Source organism: Alligator sinensis, unplaced genomic scaffold, assembly GCF_000455745.1.
Source record: "Alligator sinensis unplaced genomic scaffold, ASM45574v1 scaffold658_1, whole genome shotgun sequence".
In the NCBI taxonomy this organism is placed as follows: Eukaryota; Metazoa; Chordata; order Crocodylia; family Alligatoridae; genus Alligator; species Alligator sinensis.
The window spans coordinates 511,999-529,763 of record NW_005842109.1 but is presented as its reverse complement, the minus strand read 5'-3'; the positions used below and the strand labels follow the sequence as shown (position 1 = coordinate 529,763).

The window sequence follows — 17,765 nt, the reverse complement described above, 5'->3', positions numbered from 1 at the left end:
AAGCATATTTCTGGTACTCAAAACAATAAAAAATGAACTACATGGCAGGGAAACAAAAACAAAGAACTGTAGTGGACAGCAGGATAACAGGGAAATGTGTCCCCACCTGCAGCGATAGTTTACATGCAGTCATTTTCATTTATAGCTGATTAGCTGTAATTGCTTTTCCCTATTAAAGTGAATCTTTTACACAGCAACAGGGAAAAGAAATGGCTATAAGAAAGTGCAGTTGTAAAAGTATTATTATGAGTCATGGGACTCATGACAATTGTAACAAACACTTTTTTTTTCTTTTTAACTCTTCTTTTTTAATAAATTACCAGATTACAAGGTTGAATATCCCTTTATAGATCACCTGGGGTTGCTGATATACTAGACAAAGAGAAAACTTATACAATACTGCAGTGCAATTTTTTGTTAGTGCTTTAATCAATAAAAGTTATTTTTCTAATCATTTATGATAAAGAACAGAAGGGGTTTTCCCTTCAAATGCTTACAAAAACTTGTGATGTAGGTACAGCTGTCTTTGCTTGAACAATGCTTTTTAAGTGCTCCATTTGTGCTGCAAATTGCTTCTGCATCATTTCAACTTCTTGAGCGCATGTGATCACATCCGACTAGCAAGAAAACATACTTCAGATAAGAAGTGTGATAAGCAAAACAATTCAATCTCTAACAGAATGCATTTGTACTTATGTGCTCAAGCCTCTTTTGAGACCGTTCTGTTTTAAGGGATGATATGCAGCTTAACTTTTAATGAAATATACTCTTCCTGCTGCAAAGCTCATGCACATTTCTTCACCATAATACACGAACATCCTGTTTTGTAAAATAAAGCTTTATAACTAGAAATCCACAACTTACCATCTTTTACAATAAGAAAGAACAGCATCAGAAATCATTTAATTAAGATCTATCAGAATCTAACCAACACAAGATAAACATGGCTTTTTCTTCTTTTGCACCTTTAACATAACACAGAGAAGACTTGCAAAGTTGCATTCTTTTTAATTTAAGGAGAGATCTTTTTTAGGAATAACAGGAACATCAAGTTGTGTTTTGGATGACTCAGAAATATGCAGAAAGACCTTTTTTTAAGGTAAAAATTGTAAGGACAAGTGTGCTAAATCCTTAACAAATAGACCTTTTCTCTCAAGTATTTTAGTTCCATAGGTGTTAACAGAACCAGCATTTTAAGAAGTCCAAATATAAATCACTGCTCATTTCAAGTAACTAGGTTTCACTTTCTAGGTACATGGCATCATTATACTTCTGGTTTCCATTCATCCACAGAGTCCCAGCCAGAAAGACAACCTGAGTCTCTTATAGATAAATAAGAAGAGAAAACCTGTATCTTTTGATGCTTCTTCATACAAAAGGAGACAACCTCCTCCTCCCCATCCCCCCCACAGAGTAACACAGGGATACTGAAACTGCCAAAATGGTACAACCCATTAGACTAGGGGTGGCCAACATACGGCATATGTGCTACAAGCGGTATAGGCAAATGCTGTGTGCGCCATGCAAGCCCCAGGCGCTCAGCAAAAGGAATCTTTGGAATGGAGACAGCCGGACTGCAACCTCTAGCCCCATCGAGTGGAGGAGGGGAGGTAAGAGCAGAAAAAGGACAATGCTGAGAACAGGTGTCAGATGTTGCCATCAAGAGCCCAGTTAACCTTTCCCTGGCCCTGCAACCACTGCTGCATTAAGGACTTTGGATCTTCACTTGCCATATATAGCTGCAGGTTGCAGGGCAGAGAAAGGTTAAGGTGAGGGGGAAGGAAAATCAGAGTGGCACTTGGGGACAAGACAGCACTTAATTTGTGGCACACCTGTCAAAAAGGTTGGCCACCACTGCATGAGACCAGAGATGCTCAACCCCCAGCCTGCAGGCCGAATTCCACCCACACGGTTGTGTCATCTGGCCCACAGGGCTCCCCATGGATCCAGAAATTTGATAGTAGGGGAGCACTGGCACCACTCCCCTGCTGCCAAATGTCCTGATCAATGGTGAGCCCCAAGCCCTGCACATTAGACGAGGAGCAGCACCAAGCCCCAAATTCCAATCCCTGTGTGAGGGGCTCGTGCCAGGCCCCTGGAACCCAAACTTGGTACGTGGGGGGCAGAGAGGGGTGGTGCCAGGCCCAATGCAGCCTGTCCAGCCAAAAAGTTGAAAATTACTGCATTAGACCAGCATGTCATGTGTCTGCTAGTTGTCTATAACAGCTGCTTTCAGAGACCTTTAGTATCATGCAGTCACTGGAACTCTTAACTTCATTGACTTCAACAGACTTTGAATCAGATTCCTAGATTCTGTTATTTCCAGTTTTTGGGATGGCAAAGTCTGTGTTACATAAGAAGTGAAGCATATGCAGTTAACTAAACACTCCACAAGATGTGACACAATATTATCTCACCAGAATGATGCATAGGAAGGCTTCATGTTGTCTCACATTGAATAGTGCTTCCTTCAACATATTTGATCCTAGTTGTATATTTCCCTGTAGATTCTCATGCACTGATTCCAGAAGAGCTGTGTAGCGGTGAGCCATCTGCTGGGAAGCATGAAGCTCTGCATCAATAGACTGTGTGGCTGCTGGGATAGCTTCATTCAGAATAGCTGGCACTGGTCAGACATTTAATGAGATACACAGGAAGGTATCAGATACAGAGAAGGATCACAGTAATTACCATTGGATAAATACTATTTTAGTTTTGGTACTATAATCAAAATGATCCTCCAACCTTCTGGTGAGTTAAATTCTAAATCTTTCATATCACACATGTCCAAAGGTTTTTCCCTGGAACCAGCTATTACATACCCCACTGAATTCCCCCAAAATATGATACTCCTATGAGAAAAATGCTAAAGTATATTCCAGGATAGGGGGGAAGTTAATTTTTTTCAGAATCTTGGAGCTCAATTCTGGACTGAGACAGATTTCTTGCATGACTTTGGACAAGTCACTTAACTTCTGTACTTCAGTTTCCCCATCTGTAAAATTCAGAGTAAAGATATTTGCCTCCTTTGTAGAGTGCTTCAAGATGTAGTGTTTGTAAGAACTATGGGTGCCTACACACAGTTTCACAGATTTCACAGACATTAGGGCTAGAAGGGACCTCAGAAGATCATCGAGTCCAGCCCCCCACCCAAAGGCAGGAAGTCAGCTGGGGTCATAGGATCCCAGCAAGATAAGCATCCAATTTTTTCTTGAATGTGTTCAATGTAGGTGCTTGAACCACCTCCGATGGCAGGCTATTCCAGACCTTGGGGGCTCGGACAGTAAAGAAATTCTTCCTTATGTCCAGCCTGAAACCATCTTGCAGTAGTTTATAACCGTTTGACCTCGTCATCCAATGGGGCGCTCTGATGAACAAACGTTCCCCCAGATACTGGTGGTCACCCCAATAAACTTATAGGTGGCCATCAGATCACCCCTGAGCCTGTGTTTTTCCAGGCTAAAGAGCCCCATAGCTCTCAGCCTGTCGTCGTAAGGTCTGCTTCCCTGACCTCTGATCATGCGCGTGGCTCTTCTCTGGACTCTCTCAAGCTTCTCCACATCCTTTTTGAATTGTGGACCCCAAAACTGGATGCAGTACTCCAGCTGAGGCCTCACCAAGGCCAAGTACACTGGGAGAAAGACTTCCTGGGATTTGCTTGAGAAGCATCTATGGATGCAAGCCAGCGTTTTGGTCACTTTACTAGCCGCAGCATCGCATTGAAGGCTCATGTTCATCTTGTGGTCAATGATGCCCCCCCAAGTCTCTTTCTTCCATAGTGCTAGCCAGCGTAGCACTGCCAAGCCTATAAGGATGCTGCAGGTTTTTCCTCCCAAGGTGGAGAACCTTGCATTTTTCAGTGTTAAACACCATCAGGTTCTCGTTTGCCCATTTGCTGAGCCTGTCCAGGTGGAACCAAGGCCACAACTGGCCAGTTTCGCCAAAAGGTGATCATGGGATACCAGATCGAAGGCTTTTTTGAAGTCAAGATATATGACATCAATCTCTTCTCCCTTGTCCAGGTGATAGGTCACCTGGTCGTAGAAGGAAATGAGATTGGTCAATTAATCGTGTCTGGTAACTACCATTCTCCAGAAGACTCCAGTGTCACGTGTATCAGCATCCCCACCCTGAAAAATAGCAGCGGGGGCGCTTTAACTAAAGCTCACTCAATGAGCTTTAGTTAAAGCACCCCCGCCGTCATTTTTCAGCATGGGGACGCTGATATGTGTGATGCTCTGGGCACTTTAATTAGAGCAGCCCTAAGAGCTGCTCTAAGTAAAGCGCCCTCCCCCTGCCCTTTCTGGAGTATGGCTATAAACACCCAATATGAGCATTAGCAATGATTAAACTCAGATACATTTAAAGATCTAAAGTAAACTACTGCTTCACTGAAGAAAGTATTCTAGAAAACCCACAAAATCCCACAAACTGCACAGAGGGAATCAACAATCTTTTAGCTGATAATTCTATAAATGTCAAACTCTAATGAAGAGGTGTTGTCAGCTGAGGGTGTAAGCAGGTCTATATCTACTATGTTTGTTTTTGGATATGCAAGTAGACATCTGTGCAGGCATAAGACGTAAGTGGACAGTTATCTGCTCTAGATGCAAAAAAACAAGGTTGTGTTGTACACCCCTCCATAGATGTAAATTCTAATATTAAAAGTAGTGGTAAGCAGCAGAGGCAATGTACTGCAGTGATGTCTATGCTGCTAGAGAGAGAGCACCAAGTTAGCACTGGTATCAGTAGCAATCTAGCTGCAGCAACACAGAGCTCTGCACAGGTCCATTTACTTTGTTGAAGTGCAAGGCAAATTATCACATGCAAAGTTTCTGCTGCCATCACTAGACTGCTTCCATGATCTGAGCAGTCTGCAATGTAAATATCCCTCAAGCCTTTGCCAAAACATACTTTAATTCCTACATTCCCTAATGGTAAAAGTGGGACAGTAATTCTGGCTCTATGTTTGTGAATTGCAGTGAAATCCTTGAACGAATGATGCTAACACGCTGAATATAATCCTTTTTAATATGTACTTAATTGTTTGCATGTTTTCAGCTCATAATATCATGTATTTTTGCATTATATGTATACAGATATTGCCCTATTGAATAATTTTTCAGGCAGTTTGTTAGCCTATGAAAATACAAGTAAACAATGTAGGTTACAATATACTGCATACTATATTGTATTTCCACTGACAAGCCGTATATCGTATTTACTCAAATCCAAGATAATTTCCCCCATCAACATGACGAAAAAGTCTTGTCTTGGATTTGAGGATGGGCCTAAGGCAGGCAGCAGTTCAGATCCGGCTTTGGCCCTGGGATGAAGTGGGAGCTGAGCCACCCCCTGCCCCAGGCCAGAATGGCTCATGTGGCAGTAGAGGGGACCGACTGTGAGATTCACGGGGAGCAACCTACAGCCTGCGCCCCCCACGCCTGTGTCTGCCCCTCCCCACAGTTGCCCCACATGCCTGTGCCTGCCTCCCCAACAGCTGCAGAGGCCTTACCTTTTACTCCAGCTCCAGTCTCTGCAGTCACAACCTGGCCCTGCCATTGCTTCTTCCTGATGGGGCCAGGCTGGGGCTGACTGCCCCAGAGCCAAAGCAGAGCTGCAGCAGAAAGTAAAGGGGCGGGGGCAGTGGCCAAGCAGCAGGGTGTAGGCACAGGCATGGAGGGGCAGGCAGCAAGGAGGTATATAGCAGGGGACAGGCAACAAGGAGGGACAAGTTGCAGGGGAGAAGGCATGGGTGGGGAGCCAGACACAGGGGACAAGGGGTGATGGGGAAGGAAGAGAGGGCAAAAGGCAAGAGAACAAGAGGTGGGGGTCTGGCCCCTCACCACCCCCAATACTGCTTTTCCCACCACAGTAGTGGGGGCATGAATTTAAGTTGACTGTCTATTAATTAGATTCTATACATTAGAAATTATAACAAATCTATAATTTTGCATATATAGAATCGAATTATTGGGAGGGGTCATCTGAAATTCAAAATTATCTTGGATTTGGATAAATACAGTATATTAATAAATAGCTAAGTGTCATTTTGCAGTGAAATATTCAATAATGTTAGCTTTTAGGGGTTCAAAAATAAGAAAATTAGGTAAGCATATATACCTCTCCAAGCAACTGTTTTATTCCATCTCAAAAAGGCACCAGACCATGAGTTTACACTGTTTTGATTATTAAAGCCACAGTTCAAAACTTAAGATATAGATCTTTGAGAATTTAGTATCTGAAAAAATTACACCACATTATCAGAGTGTCTGTCTGCTCTGCCCCAGAGTATTCTAACATCTCTATTATAAACATATATCAAATTAAATGTATGTTCTATTGTAAATATTTTGCCAGGGCTTTATGATGTCAGTTCAGTGATATACCTACTGTCATCAATGCTTTCTCCTCCTTTTCCAGTGTCTTTGTTGAATAACCGAATTCCTGTAACAGTCATTGTTAGTTCTTTCAGCTGTCGCTCTTTGTCCTTCTTAGTGAGAGAGAGAAAGACTCCCATCTCCGTTTGAGGAAACACACTCTGCAAGGCAGCTGGAAATTATTTTAAAATAGCAGTAAGCATAAGAAGAAGAACTGAAAATATAAAGATAATAAAAACACCTCTTCCTAAGATACAGTAGTGAAAAAAGCCAAGTGTATTATAAATTTGAAGAAAAGAGCTTAGGTACTCACAAATGCTTCATTTTACCATACTCCTAGCTAGTGACTGAAAAATAACTAGCGTGGGCAACAGAATCAAGCCCAGATTTGATTTTCCAATAATGAAAACTCACTATCACAATTTAAGTGATTCCTGACCTGTTGCCTCCCTGACAGCCTTGATGTCTGTTGGAGATCCAAGACCTGAGCGCAGCAGCACATAGCTAACAATCTTTCGGTAAACACTTTCCAGTTCTTCTCGTGTACGAGCACGGCTGTCTGTGATTTCTCGGGTTACAGAAGCCAGTCTGGACTCTACAATGTGATGCTGTTCATTAAGTAATTCAACTGGGAAGAAAAGAGAGTTGTAAAGGATAGGTAGAGCAAAGTATTTTTCTCATTTTCACTGTACCCCACACACAGTAACAGAATTTTTACCACTTGTGCATTCCAGACTCAATCCAATGCCAGCAGGCTTTGGAAAAAGACCCTTAGTTTGGCTGAGTTTAAAAATCCACTAGCAAAGTCAGTGCTAGTCAAGGAAAATCTTTCAAATTATTATTTTTTTTTTTTTTTTTACAACTTATCATCTCTTAAAGGTAAAGCCCCAGGGCTCTCAGCCTTCCCTATCCAATTAATTTTGCTGCCCTCTGATGTTCATTATTCCTCTTTTTTGTCCCCTCATCTTTCTCCTTTCCATGTTCAGTTGCTTGGAGTGGACACTAACCAGGGACCAATGTACTTACCTTTGTTATAATAAGTAATGTAACTCATTAATTCACTAAGAGAAAAATACTCTTATTTTGTGAAAAAAAATCTCTGAACCACACACGCAGTCTATTTAAAATTAAACCAGATCTATTACAGAGCCTAGCCACCTTCTGCTGCTGTAGTCCACTGCTAGCAATCTGACCGGCACTGTAGGCTGCAAATCCCTACTACCCAGAGAGCACATGCAGCCTGCATTTACCCTCACTTCCAATCCCTGGTCCTAACGACAACAGAAGGGTTGTGGAAGGTATGGGTAGCAAAATGTGAGACTGGATCAGACAGATTAAACCTTTATGGCACAGATCCAACCTCTTTATGGTCTGCATCTGGCCCACAAGCCACAGGTTGTTGACTCGGGCTGTGTGAAGCTTTGGTAGCGGTTTTGATTCGGAGGACATTCAGCCTGATTCGCCGGCCAAATCTCTGAATCTGAACTGAATCGGGAGACTCATTAAAAGGTCCGAATCAATTCGGAGAGATTAGGAGATTCAGCCATAGACTATACAGGCAGCAGTTCTTGACCATGGTGGACACAGCTGCCTCCAGCTGGGAAGTCTGTTGTGGTAGGCAAAGGGGGAAAGGAATGGGCATGGGGGGAGGCAGATCAACACCTCCACAACAAGGGAGCTGGGGCTGGGACAAGCTCCCAGCTGGGGCAGCACAGGAATCAGGGAGGGGGGTTCCTGCCACTGTGTGCCGCTGGTCTGGGAACTGCTCTCCCAGTGGCTCTTCTGACAGCTCTCACCGCCAATCCAGGAGGACAAGGGAGCAGGCATGTCCCCCCAGATCTGCGCAGGGCAGGGCGGGCTGGGCCAGGGTGCGCTCTGGAAGGCTAGCCCCAGCCACCGGGCTGCGCTCTGCGCAGCGGGTAGAGCCAGGGCTGCACTCCAGGCGGCTAGCCCCAGCCTGGAGCGCTGCCCTGGCTCTGCCTGACCTGCGGAGTGCAGCCCAGCTGTGGGGGCTTGCTGCCCGGAGCGAAGCCCTGGCTCCGCCCGCCCTGCAGAGCGCAGTGGACCGGGGGCTATGGGGGGTGGGGCTGCAGCCATCCTAAAATTCCCCATAGCCCTTGTCACTGCTCCCACCCCAATCCGGGTGCACACACCCACCCCTTGTACTCTGAATTCTGACCCCATTATACATCCTCCTTGTTGCATGCATGCTGTAACCCTGCATAGCATAACAGACCTATCCAAATTTCTGTTTATTTTCTTCTACAGCATCCATCCCCTTTAGATTCTGATAAGTGCATTTAATACTCCAATAAAAATAATATAAAATACACGTTAAATAATACAGCTAGATAGCATTTTATCATCTCACACATATTTAATATTTGTACGAATTAAAATTACCTCTGTTTATATAATTCATATCAAAGAAGACTTGCATCTTAATGGTATCCAAGGATGGATTTGTTGTGTCAAGCAGTCTATCGATACAGAGCTAAGAAGAGAGACATAAGTGAATCTTTTCCAGCCACTTAGCAAATTCATAAAACATCACCAGCAACATTACTATTTCAACAGGAACAAGTTAATTCTCCTCCACAAAGTCTCCTGCCATGAACTGGCACACTAGGGAATGAAAAATCCATTTCTCGCCTATAGATCCACAAGAATAAAATATTGCACAAATTTTGAAAATAATTTATACCTCAGAACAAAAAGGCCTTTTAGGAAATTGATCAAGTGTCAGGTTTTTGGGATTTTCAGGCTGTGATGGTGGCTAGGAGTACCTACCACCAACTCCATCTGGTGAAAGCTGCAACCCTTTCTCGGATTTAGATTTGGCCACCGTTGTGCATAATTTCTTAACCTCAGGGGGCTAGATTACTTTAATGTATTCAAGGGGCTACCAATTCACAAGTGTTGGTTTTGGGGCTGCCAATTCCAAGTCTTGATTTTGACCTATAAGCCTATGAAGCTTCTGCACCCCACATGCCTAAGGGACTGCCTTTTCCTTTGCATTCCGTCAGATCCCTAATGTCAGCTGAGAACAGCCTCCTGCAAAAATCATCAAGGCACCAAGTTAGTTTGGTGAAAATGTAGGAAGTCATTCTCAGGAGTCACTCAGCTCTAGAACTATGTTCCCCATTGTGGTCCTCCAGAGCCTGAGACTAGTCATCTTCCAAAAGTGCTGTAAGAACTTTTTATTTGCAGGTGGGATTAGGTTTTCAGACATTGTTTGAAGAGTTTATTTTATTACATATTATTTGATTTTAGTACTTTTATCTGGCACGAGAGTGGCAGATATTTTTATAGGCAGATATTTTTATCTGACTTTATAATAGTGTAAGTTCTAAGGCCTAAGCCTCTTTTGGTGATGGCAGCATATCAACCTAATAAATATATACAGTAAAAGCTTTGTTATCCAGCATGAGTGGAGTAAGAGGGGTGCCAGTTACCTAAAAATTCCAGATACTTGAGTTATACCTATCAAGGAAGATAGGAGCACAGCCTGGCCACCCCTGCCGGGAACAGCACAGTGCTGCCCTGGCTCCACCCTGCAGTGGCAGCCCACCCTGCCCTGCACAGTGCCACTAACTAGTGTAAACAACAAAAATAATTGATGTGCATGCTGGATATACTTGGCAAAGATTCCGGTTGCTAAAGTGAGGATTTGTAGTGGGGGATATTGGAAATTCTAGTTAACAGAGTATTCTGGTTAATAAAATGCCAGTTAACACAGCTTTTACTGCATATAAATAAATTTCTAGTCATTCTATTTTAGATCTCTGGAATTAATCTGAAGTTAGAAAACATAACATTTTAGCCAGCAGTTAGATTGTTTAGACTTCCCAACAATACTGGTTGCTTTGAATAATTTTATGTAAGAGTTTATGGAAGGTACTGGCAGTATATTTTGTTACTACAGACAGGCAGATGCCCTCTATTGTGTGCAATATCGCTGAGTTTTTCAAGAATTTTCACAATTACCTTAATCAATTTTTGCACATCATTCTTTGTGAGGGTTCGATCCACATTGAAGTTATTCTCTGGATCCAAAACAACAGCTTTCACCTACCAGTTAGCAAAAGATATTGGATAAAGCAGCTAATTTATAATTCATCAAAAGTTTTTTATCTAATACTTTAACTTCTTTTTCACTCTTAGATACCAGACCACCAACTTGTGTCATTCTACCTTTGATTAAAAAGGATACAATTGTTGTAAATTATTGTCATTATTACTTCACTCTTCCCTATAATTTATAGGCTAGGTCCTACAGTTACCCAACTCTAATCCCTGCCGTATGCAAGAAAGAACTTAACTTAGTGTTTCCCAAACTTTAGAAATCATACTAGCGCTGAGATATACTGTTAAAAATGACACCAAATACATCTTTCTTTAAGCAAAAAATTAGTCTCTAAACCAGTGATTCTCATTCTTTTTAGCCTTAGTGCCCCTCCCCTTAACTTTTCTGAATTTCATGGCACCTCAGCTGAAAAATCACTGAGCTAAATCTAAATTCAGAAAAGATATGGAGTAGGCCTTGAGGCTAAAAAAGTTGAGAAGCTCTAACCTAGTTGATGCCACTTAAGGACAGCAAGGCAGGACTTCATCCTGCTGTGCCCTGCTCTTTCCACTGTCTGGCTTCTCCAGACCCCAGATCTTTACCTCAGGAGGCAAGGACAGCCCCTGCTCCTGAGGCTGCTCCTGAGGCTACTCCTGCAGTCTTACACTGACAGCCATCTCCGTGGCCCCTCCTGCTGGCCTCTGGGTCATGGGAGGAGTGGAGGGGATCAGCCAGGCTCATCCACCCACCTGCCTGCAAACAGCAAAGGTACTCCTGGGAGCACAGGTGGGAGGCACACAGGGGCTATCTGAGGGTTGGGAAAGGTGGGGGAAAGGCAGCAGTGGCAGCAGTCTCCAGAGAAGCAGCTGCAGACACCACTGGAGTAGCTGGGGCAGGCACAGGATACCAGATGGGAGAGGATAACATTTACCTAACATAAGGGAATCGGGCAGCAGCAGGGATTTGGCAGCACCTTTTACTGCTCTCAATGGCACACTAGAGTACCCTAGCACACCCTTTGGGAATCAGCAACTTAACTGTATCCCAGAAGGTCATAGTTCAGGAGTTAGCATCATATGGAACTGTAAAGCCATGGGGCTTTGGCAACAGCAGGGCACTTTGCCCAACTCCTGTCCCAGAACCAGGCAGTGAGGAGCTACACTGGGACCAGGCAGTGGGGAACTGTGCCCATGTTGCCCCTAGGGGTGTGAAAGGTTAAATGTTTAAATGAGAAGTATATTTATACCAGTAATGCATTACTGGTTAAAGTTTAGTCCAGGGCACAATCGGGTGGAGAAGGGAAGCAGTGCAGCACCTCAGGAACACAAAGGTAGCGGGCCAGGCAAGAGGGAGAGGACCGGGAAGAGGGCTAGCTTAAGAGGTTAAAGAGCAAAACAGCAGGTGGCCTAATGACTCAATTAAACAATTAGCTGCTGTTTCATAGGTGTGGGGCACTGGCAACATGTAGGGGGTGCATGTGCACCCCCTGGAAGCACCAGCTGCAAAACTGGAAGTGCCCTTCTGGTTTCCCTGCTGGCTTGGCTCTTCACCACCCCCCCACCCCAGTCAGCGATCTGGTTACCTCCAGACTTGGGAGGCACCAGTCGCCCATGGCGTGGGAGAAGCTAGCTTGAGGGAGATAACAGACCTGCTCCCTCCCTCCCAGCGCGCCAGCAGCTGCAGTGGGCTGGGAAAGCCCCTTTTATGCTGCTACTGCCGCCTGCAGCTTCACATGGGCTATGTTGCCTGGTGGGGATTGTTGCCATCTCCTCCCTGCCAACAAAGGCCCTGGGGAGCAGTTCCCAGCAGCAGCTGTGTCTTCAGTGGGTCTGTGCACAGCCCCTGACTCCCTGTGCTGCTCTGGGAAGATGGCTGTGGTCTCTGCTGCACTACAGGGTGTGGCATAGCATGTTCCAGCCCGGGGCTCCACAACCCTTGGCCAGGACTAGGTGTATGTTATCAGTTAACGGTTTAACCAGTATACTTAGAGGAGGTTAAATGGATAATTTGTAAACAATATTTACATCCCTAGTTGCCATGGGAGGGTAGGGGGCAGGGAGAAGCAGGGACAAGGAAAAGCAATGGTGGTGGTGGCAGCAGCCAGGTTGGGACAATGACTTCCCTCAGACATGAGCCAGGTTGCCCCAGCCCACAGCTGCAAAACTCTGCCGCCATAGATCAATGAGACTAAACAAGAGTGACTTCACACGTATTTATAACTGTTTACAGTAATTGGTGCCATTGTGCACTATTGAGTCCTATGCCCAGAATAAGCACTTCACAAAAACTCCTTTATATCAAATCAATGAAGCTCTTGACTACAACACGTCACTTCTAGCTCTACTGAAGCTGTTCTTCTGAGCGTTAAGGCCAAGGAATTTTAAGTCCTTTGCTTAACTTCATTCATTGCAAGTAGTCTCAGAGACACAGGGGGTGTTACAGCAAGTAAAATTTAAATCTTTGCAGGATCAACATCTAAAAAACAGATCTAGATGACTAACTATAGACACCCAAGTATAAAATTTAAGAGCGATATGCTCAATTGCTAAATCTTTGTACCTGCTCATTGAAAATGTCACTAATCTCAGAGGGATGTTAACATGATCCAAATAACGCTAACAGGTTAATGCATGGCTAAAATACTCATTTTGCTCTTACCATGAAAGCCACCAAGGTTTCAGGCACAGTTTGTCCTTTGATGGCACATTCTTGTCCTATTTCACGGATGATGTTCTTAATGACACTTTCAGCCTGAGCGTGAGCCATTCTAGACAAACAGCACAGTAACAGGTTTCATCATAATACACGACAGATGCGTCTTTCATCATCTCTTTGTCCCACCGCAACCTTTACTGAGACTACATGTTTTCTGCAAGACCTCTCAGCCTTCCAAGTGTTTACTAACAGCTTGACAAGGCAGCAGAGGTGATTTACAGTGGAGTGGCACACAAGCAACAAGAGTATTTCCAAGCGGAAAGAAATTGTATGAAAAACAAAATGAAAAAGGGAAAATATACAAACGTAGCATATAAAACAATTTTGCCTGCCTCTCTTCATTATTCTTTTTTTTTTCCATTCTCCCATTCTCCTTCTTTCCATTTTCAGTTGCTTGGAGCGGACACTGACCAGGGACCAACACACTGCCCTTTATTATTATGTAGTGAGTATTCTGATTAATTCACTGGGAGGAAAATGTTCTTATTTTGGGAAAAAATATCTCTGAACCCCACACACAGTCTATTTAAGATGAAAATGGATCTATTACAGGGCTGACAACCTTTTACTGCCATGGTCCACTGCTAGTAATCTGCCCTGCACCATAGGCCACAAACCTCGAGACCATGTGCAACCGACACCCCCTTCCATGCCATCCCAGACCCCAACAACAAGGGAAGGGCTCTGGAGGGGACAGGGAGCACAGGGCAAGACTGGATCAGACATCCTGCTGTCACCTGACAGGAGAAATCTCTCTCATCCTGTGTGACCAGGACTAGGCCCTGTGGTTCACACCAACATGGGCAGGAAAAAGAAATCACTTGGTGGCATTTCTGAAGGCAGCGGAGGTTTCTGCGGAGCTGGAGAAATGGGGAATCTCACTGGAGCCTCTGACAGCATCCCTGACAAGTGGTGGGGGGGGGTCTATCATGAGGGGCGAGAAGGGAGCGCAGAGTGGACATGATAAAAAAAGTCATGATTCAGGCAACATACATCAGGCTAATGCTATACTAGCAGAGAAGTACAAAATTGCAAAGTCCCTATGGCTCTCTTAGCACCTGATGTAGAGGCCTTTGATTGTGTTTCCTAGAAGCACCTTTTTTGTGCATTACAAAACACGGGATTTGGTAAAGAATTCGTAAGGTGGATACAGCTGTGATACACAAATCCCATTTCAACTGTTTGCCCCAATAACACTTATCTGACCATTTCCCTTGCGGTGTTAATGGGCAACTTGACAGTTGCCCATTATCCTCCTTCTACTGGGTGCAGCACTGGAACCGCTGGCCGCAGCTGTCACGAACAAGGGGATATGAGAGTCTTTGAGGCATAAGTAATGAACACCAGCTCCTGCTGTGTGCAGAGGAGGCGCTAACACTTCTGTCACAGGCTCAGAGGAGCTCCTGCCCTCTGAGCATTAATACAATTATAGTAATCGACCTGGCTATAAAATTAATAGGACTAAAATGTAAATGAGGGCGAGCCTGCGCTCCCTGCCACCCCACAACTACGCCAGCGGCCGCTGCGCATGCACAATGAATACTTCACCCCCCTGCGCATGCCCCGGGCTGGGAAGGTATCTCTGCGCACGCGCGGCAGGGAAAGCTCCGCGCGTGCGCGGAACCCCGAAAGCAGCCTCTTCCAATGCAGGGTGCGCTTTGCTTCATACTGGCAGCGCGGACAGCCGCTGGGGGGACGGGGCAATCCAAACCGGCCCGGGGGTCGCGCGCAGGTACCCCCTTCCCCAATCCTAACCGCAGCCCGGAGAATCCGCCCATTTACCCGCCTCCGGCCCCGCCAGGACGCGCCGATCTGGTGTTGTCGTGGAGACAGAACGCCGCGGCGCCTTGGGGGCGTGGCTAGGCGGGGGGCGGGCGGCCTCGCGCTCTGTGCTGAGCAGGGGCTAAGAGCCAATGGGGCACCGGCAGGGGGCGGAGCCAAGAGGCGGTGGCGGTGGGCGGGGCCCGCGCTCTGCAGCTGCCCGGTAGAGGGCAGGGCTGAGGGCGGGCGCAGGCAGGTTCCGGTGCAAGCGTTTACTTGGTCTCGTCACAGATCTCGCCTATGCCAGGAGTTCTGCATATTTCCTGCAGTTGAAGCGACACAGTGGTGGGCTCCACCTTAGCTGTTGCCTCACAGGAGAGGGGGGAGGCATCGTGGGCAGGGCGCCGATGATAGCCGTCAGAAAGGCAGACAAGGCGCTGGGGATCGTTCAGAGGGGACTTGTGCACAAGTGTCATCCTGCTCCTTTATAAATCCCTGGTGCATCCACACCTTGAATGCTGCTGTGCCTAGTTTTCATAGACGTTTGGGCTGGAAGGGACCTCATAAGATCATCAGGTCCAGGCCCCTGCCCAAGGGGCAGAAAGTCAGCCAGGGTCAAAGGATCCCAACAAGATAGATACCCAAATGTTTCTTAAAAGTGTCCAGCATAGGTGCTTGCAGCTCTGGGCCCCTCGCCTCACAGAAGGAGAGAGGAACTAGAGCCAGGGGCCAGAGAAGGGCTGGGGGGGGGGGCGCTTCCACATGAGGAGGGAGACCAAAGAGGCTGGGTGTGGCCAGTTTAGAAAAGAGGCTTGAGGGGGGCTGTGATGAGGGTTTACGAAATAGAAAATGGGGTTGAGAAAGTAAGTAGGGATTTATTATTTGGTGTCTTAATACAAGGAGAAGGGGTCAAGAAAGGAAACAAGCAGGTAGTAAGTTTAAAATTAACAAAATGAAGGTCTTTCACCCAGCATGTAATGAAAGTGAGGGAATCATTTGCTAGGGACCTACCTAAACTGCAGCAGTAGTTCCTGGCACAGCAGTGCCTGTAATCTCGCTCTTGTGTGTGGCAAAAAGAGCAACATTAAAGGCATAAACAACACGTAAGCTTTGAGAGTGGGGGGCACAACTCTGTGCCACCAACCCCACTGCTAGGCTGCAGCCCCGTACCTGTGCCCCGCTGTTGGAGGAGAAATCTGGGGGGAGCATGCCCCTGGTGTCCCCTGATGCCAGTGATTAAAGGGGCTGCTGCACCGCAAACTTCTGCTGCAACTTCCGTAGGTCCCTACTTATTGCCACCAGGTGCTGTGGAAGCTGACAGTTTAGCTGGTTCAAAAAGGGACTGGAAAAATTCTTGGAGGAAAGGCCATCAGTAGTTATTGAGCATGGGGGTTGAGGATACTGCCTCTGAATCAGAACTTCCTAGACCTTAAAAGCTGCGGGCTGCAAGTGGGAGAGGAAGAGTAGGAAAAACCCTGCTCATACCCAGGTGAATCTCCCTTTCAGCATCTACTTGCTGCTACTGTGTGACACAATACTAGGCAAGATGGATTTATGGTCTGACCCTGTAAATGGTTCTGAAGATGGACTCTGAAAGGCTCAGTCCAGGTGTTTGTGTCCTCTCTCAGTAGCATCCTGCTTTCTAGTCACTAAGGAATTTGGGGTCTGGGCATATGATACCTGCCTCCCCCCTCCCTGTGGTCAGCCAAGAGCTTCCCAATGCATCACAGCAGTAGGAATTGTCCGTGCATCAGCACATGTGTTGTTGTATGAGCCCTCAGTGGAACAGTGCATCTCACCCACATGAAACCAACAGCACACACATTCAAGGCTTTCTTCAGATAGGAAGAAAGAAGGAAAATTAGTGGGCTGGCTGTTGTGCTTGGAAACAGCAGGACCTGATGTCACCAGGATCTGCCCCTTCCTTCTGGAACCATTCGCCATATCTGCAGTTGAATGTGTGGGTCTTGGATTGGCATCCTTAGCCATCTGTTGACTCCCCTGGTCCCCCATGACTTTCCTAGTTACCAGAAGACTGTCATTCTCATGTCAACGCTGCAGCCAGCCTTAAATGTTGGAGGCTACGAGTGGAAGAGAAATGGGAAAAACTCCCTGTTCCCTTTTACTTTCACCATACCCTCTCTGCCACTGTGACACAGGCCTTTTTGATTCACAAAGAAATGTGGGCATGAGCCCACACGGAAACTATTAGCCCCCCCTGTTATTAGGGGCGGTTACTAATCCATATAACAGGCCTATTGTTGTGTTTGGCAAACATGGGCCACCACAAACAACCATAAGTCCCTCTTAAAAAGGGAGGCCACTGAGAACGCAACAACTGATTGCTTGGGAGAAATAAAAAAGAAAACAGGAATTAGACAAAGGGTTACAGGTTCAAAACGAGATCCAGAAGGGGATATTGAGCATACTAGCCAGCACCCACTGCTCTCTGAATGAGTTGAGGGGACCTGTGGATGCTGGTCCCCTCAACTATCTACTATAACATCTCCTGGCTTAAAACATAAGGTAGGGACACTGATTGTATATATAAGGCAAGTAGCACATTAAAACTTCTTGAGCATGTATAAAACAGCATCACTGAAATCTAATCTCTGATTTGATATTTTGACACTGAAAGTCACAGAAAACTAGAATTAGCATGTACTATTGTTTTAAGATTCAGGCTGTACTTTTTCAAATATTATGTTCTTTCTCGCATAGTCTCAGTTAGTGGAATGGTGAAACAAAAGCCTGGACATGCACAGACATGAAACAAAAGTAGAGTTAGGCCTGTGCCCCAGAGGTTAATTAAGATTGTATAATGCAATATATCAGGGGCTGAA

General features: G+C 45.5%; 1 protein-coding gene across 4 annotated transcripts in view; it reads right to left on the bottom strand.

Annotated features, from left to right (window-relative positions):
- Positions 1-15,013, bottom strand: part of CFAP206 (cilia and flagella associated protein 206) — a 30,243-nt gene extending 15,230 nt beyond the window's left edge. For 3 of the 4 annotated variants that reach the window (XR_003094286.1, XM_025205264.1, XM_006024559.2), the window contains exons 1-8: positions 14,944-15,013; positions 13,105-13,213; positions 10,368-10,451; positions 8,784-8,874; positions 6,820-7,008; positions 6,394-6,552; positions 2,418-2,626; positions 498-617 (exon numbers count right to left, since the gene is read on the bottom strand). Coding sequence is in view for 3 of the 4 variants with exons in the window: in XM_025205264.1 (XP_025061049.1) it covers positions 498-617; positions 2,418-2,626; positions 6,394-6,552; positions 6,820-7,008; positions 8,784-8,874; positions 10,368-10,451; positions 13,105-13,212 (960 nt within the window). In the remaining variant the exon portion in view is untranslated. Of the gene's footprint in view, positions 1-497; positions 618-2,417; positions 2,627-6,393; positions 6,553-6,819; positions 7,009-8,783; positions 8,875-10,367; positions 10,452-13,104; positions 13,214-14,367; positions 14,912-14,943 lie in introns of those variants that run through there. The other variant, XM_006024558.2, reaches the window with a different exon arrangement.
- Positions 15,014-17,765: the final 2,752 nt, after the last annotated feature.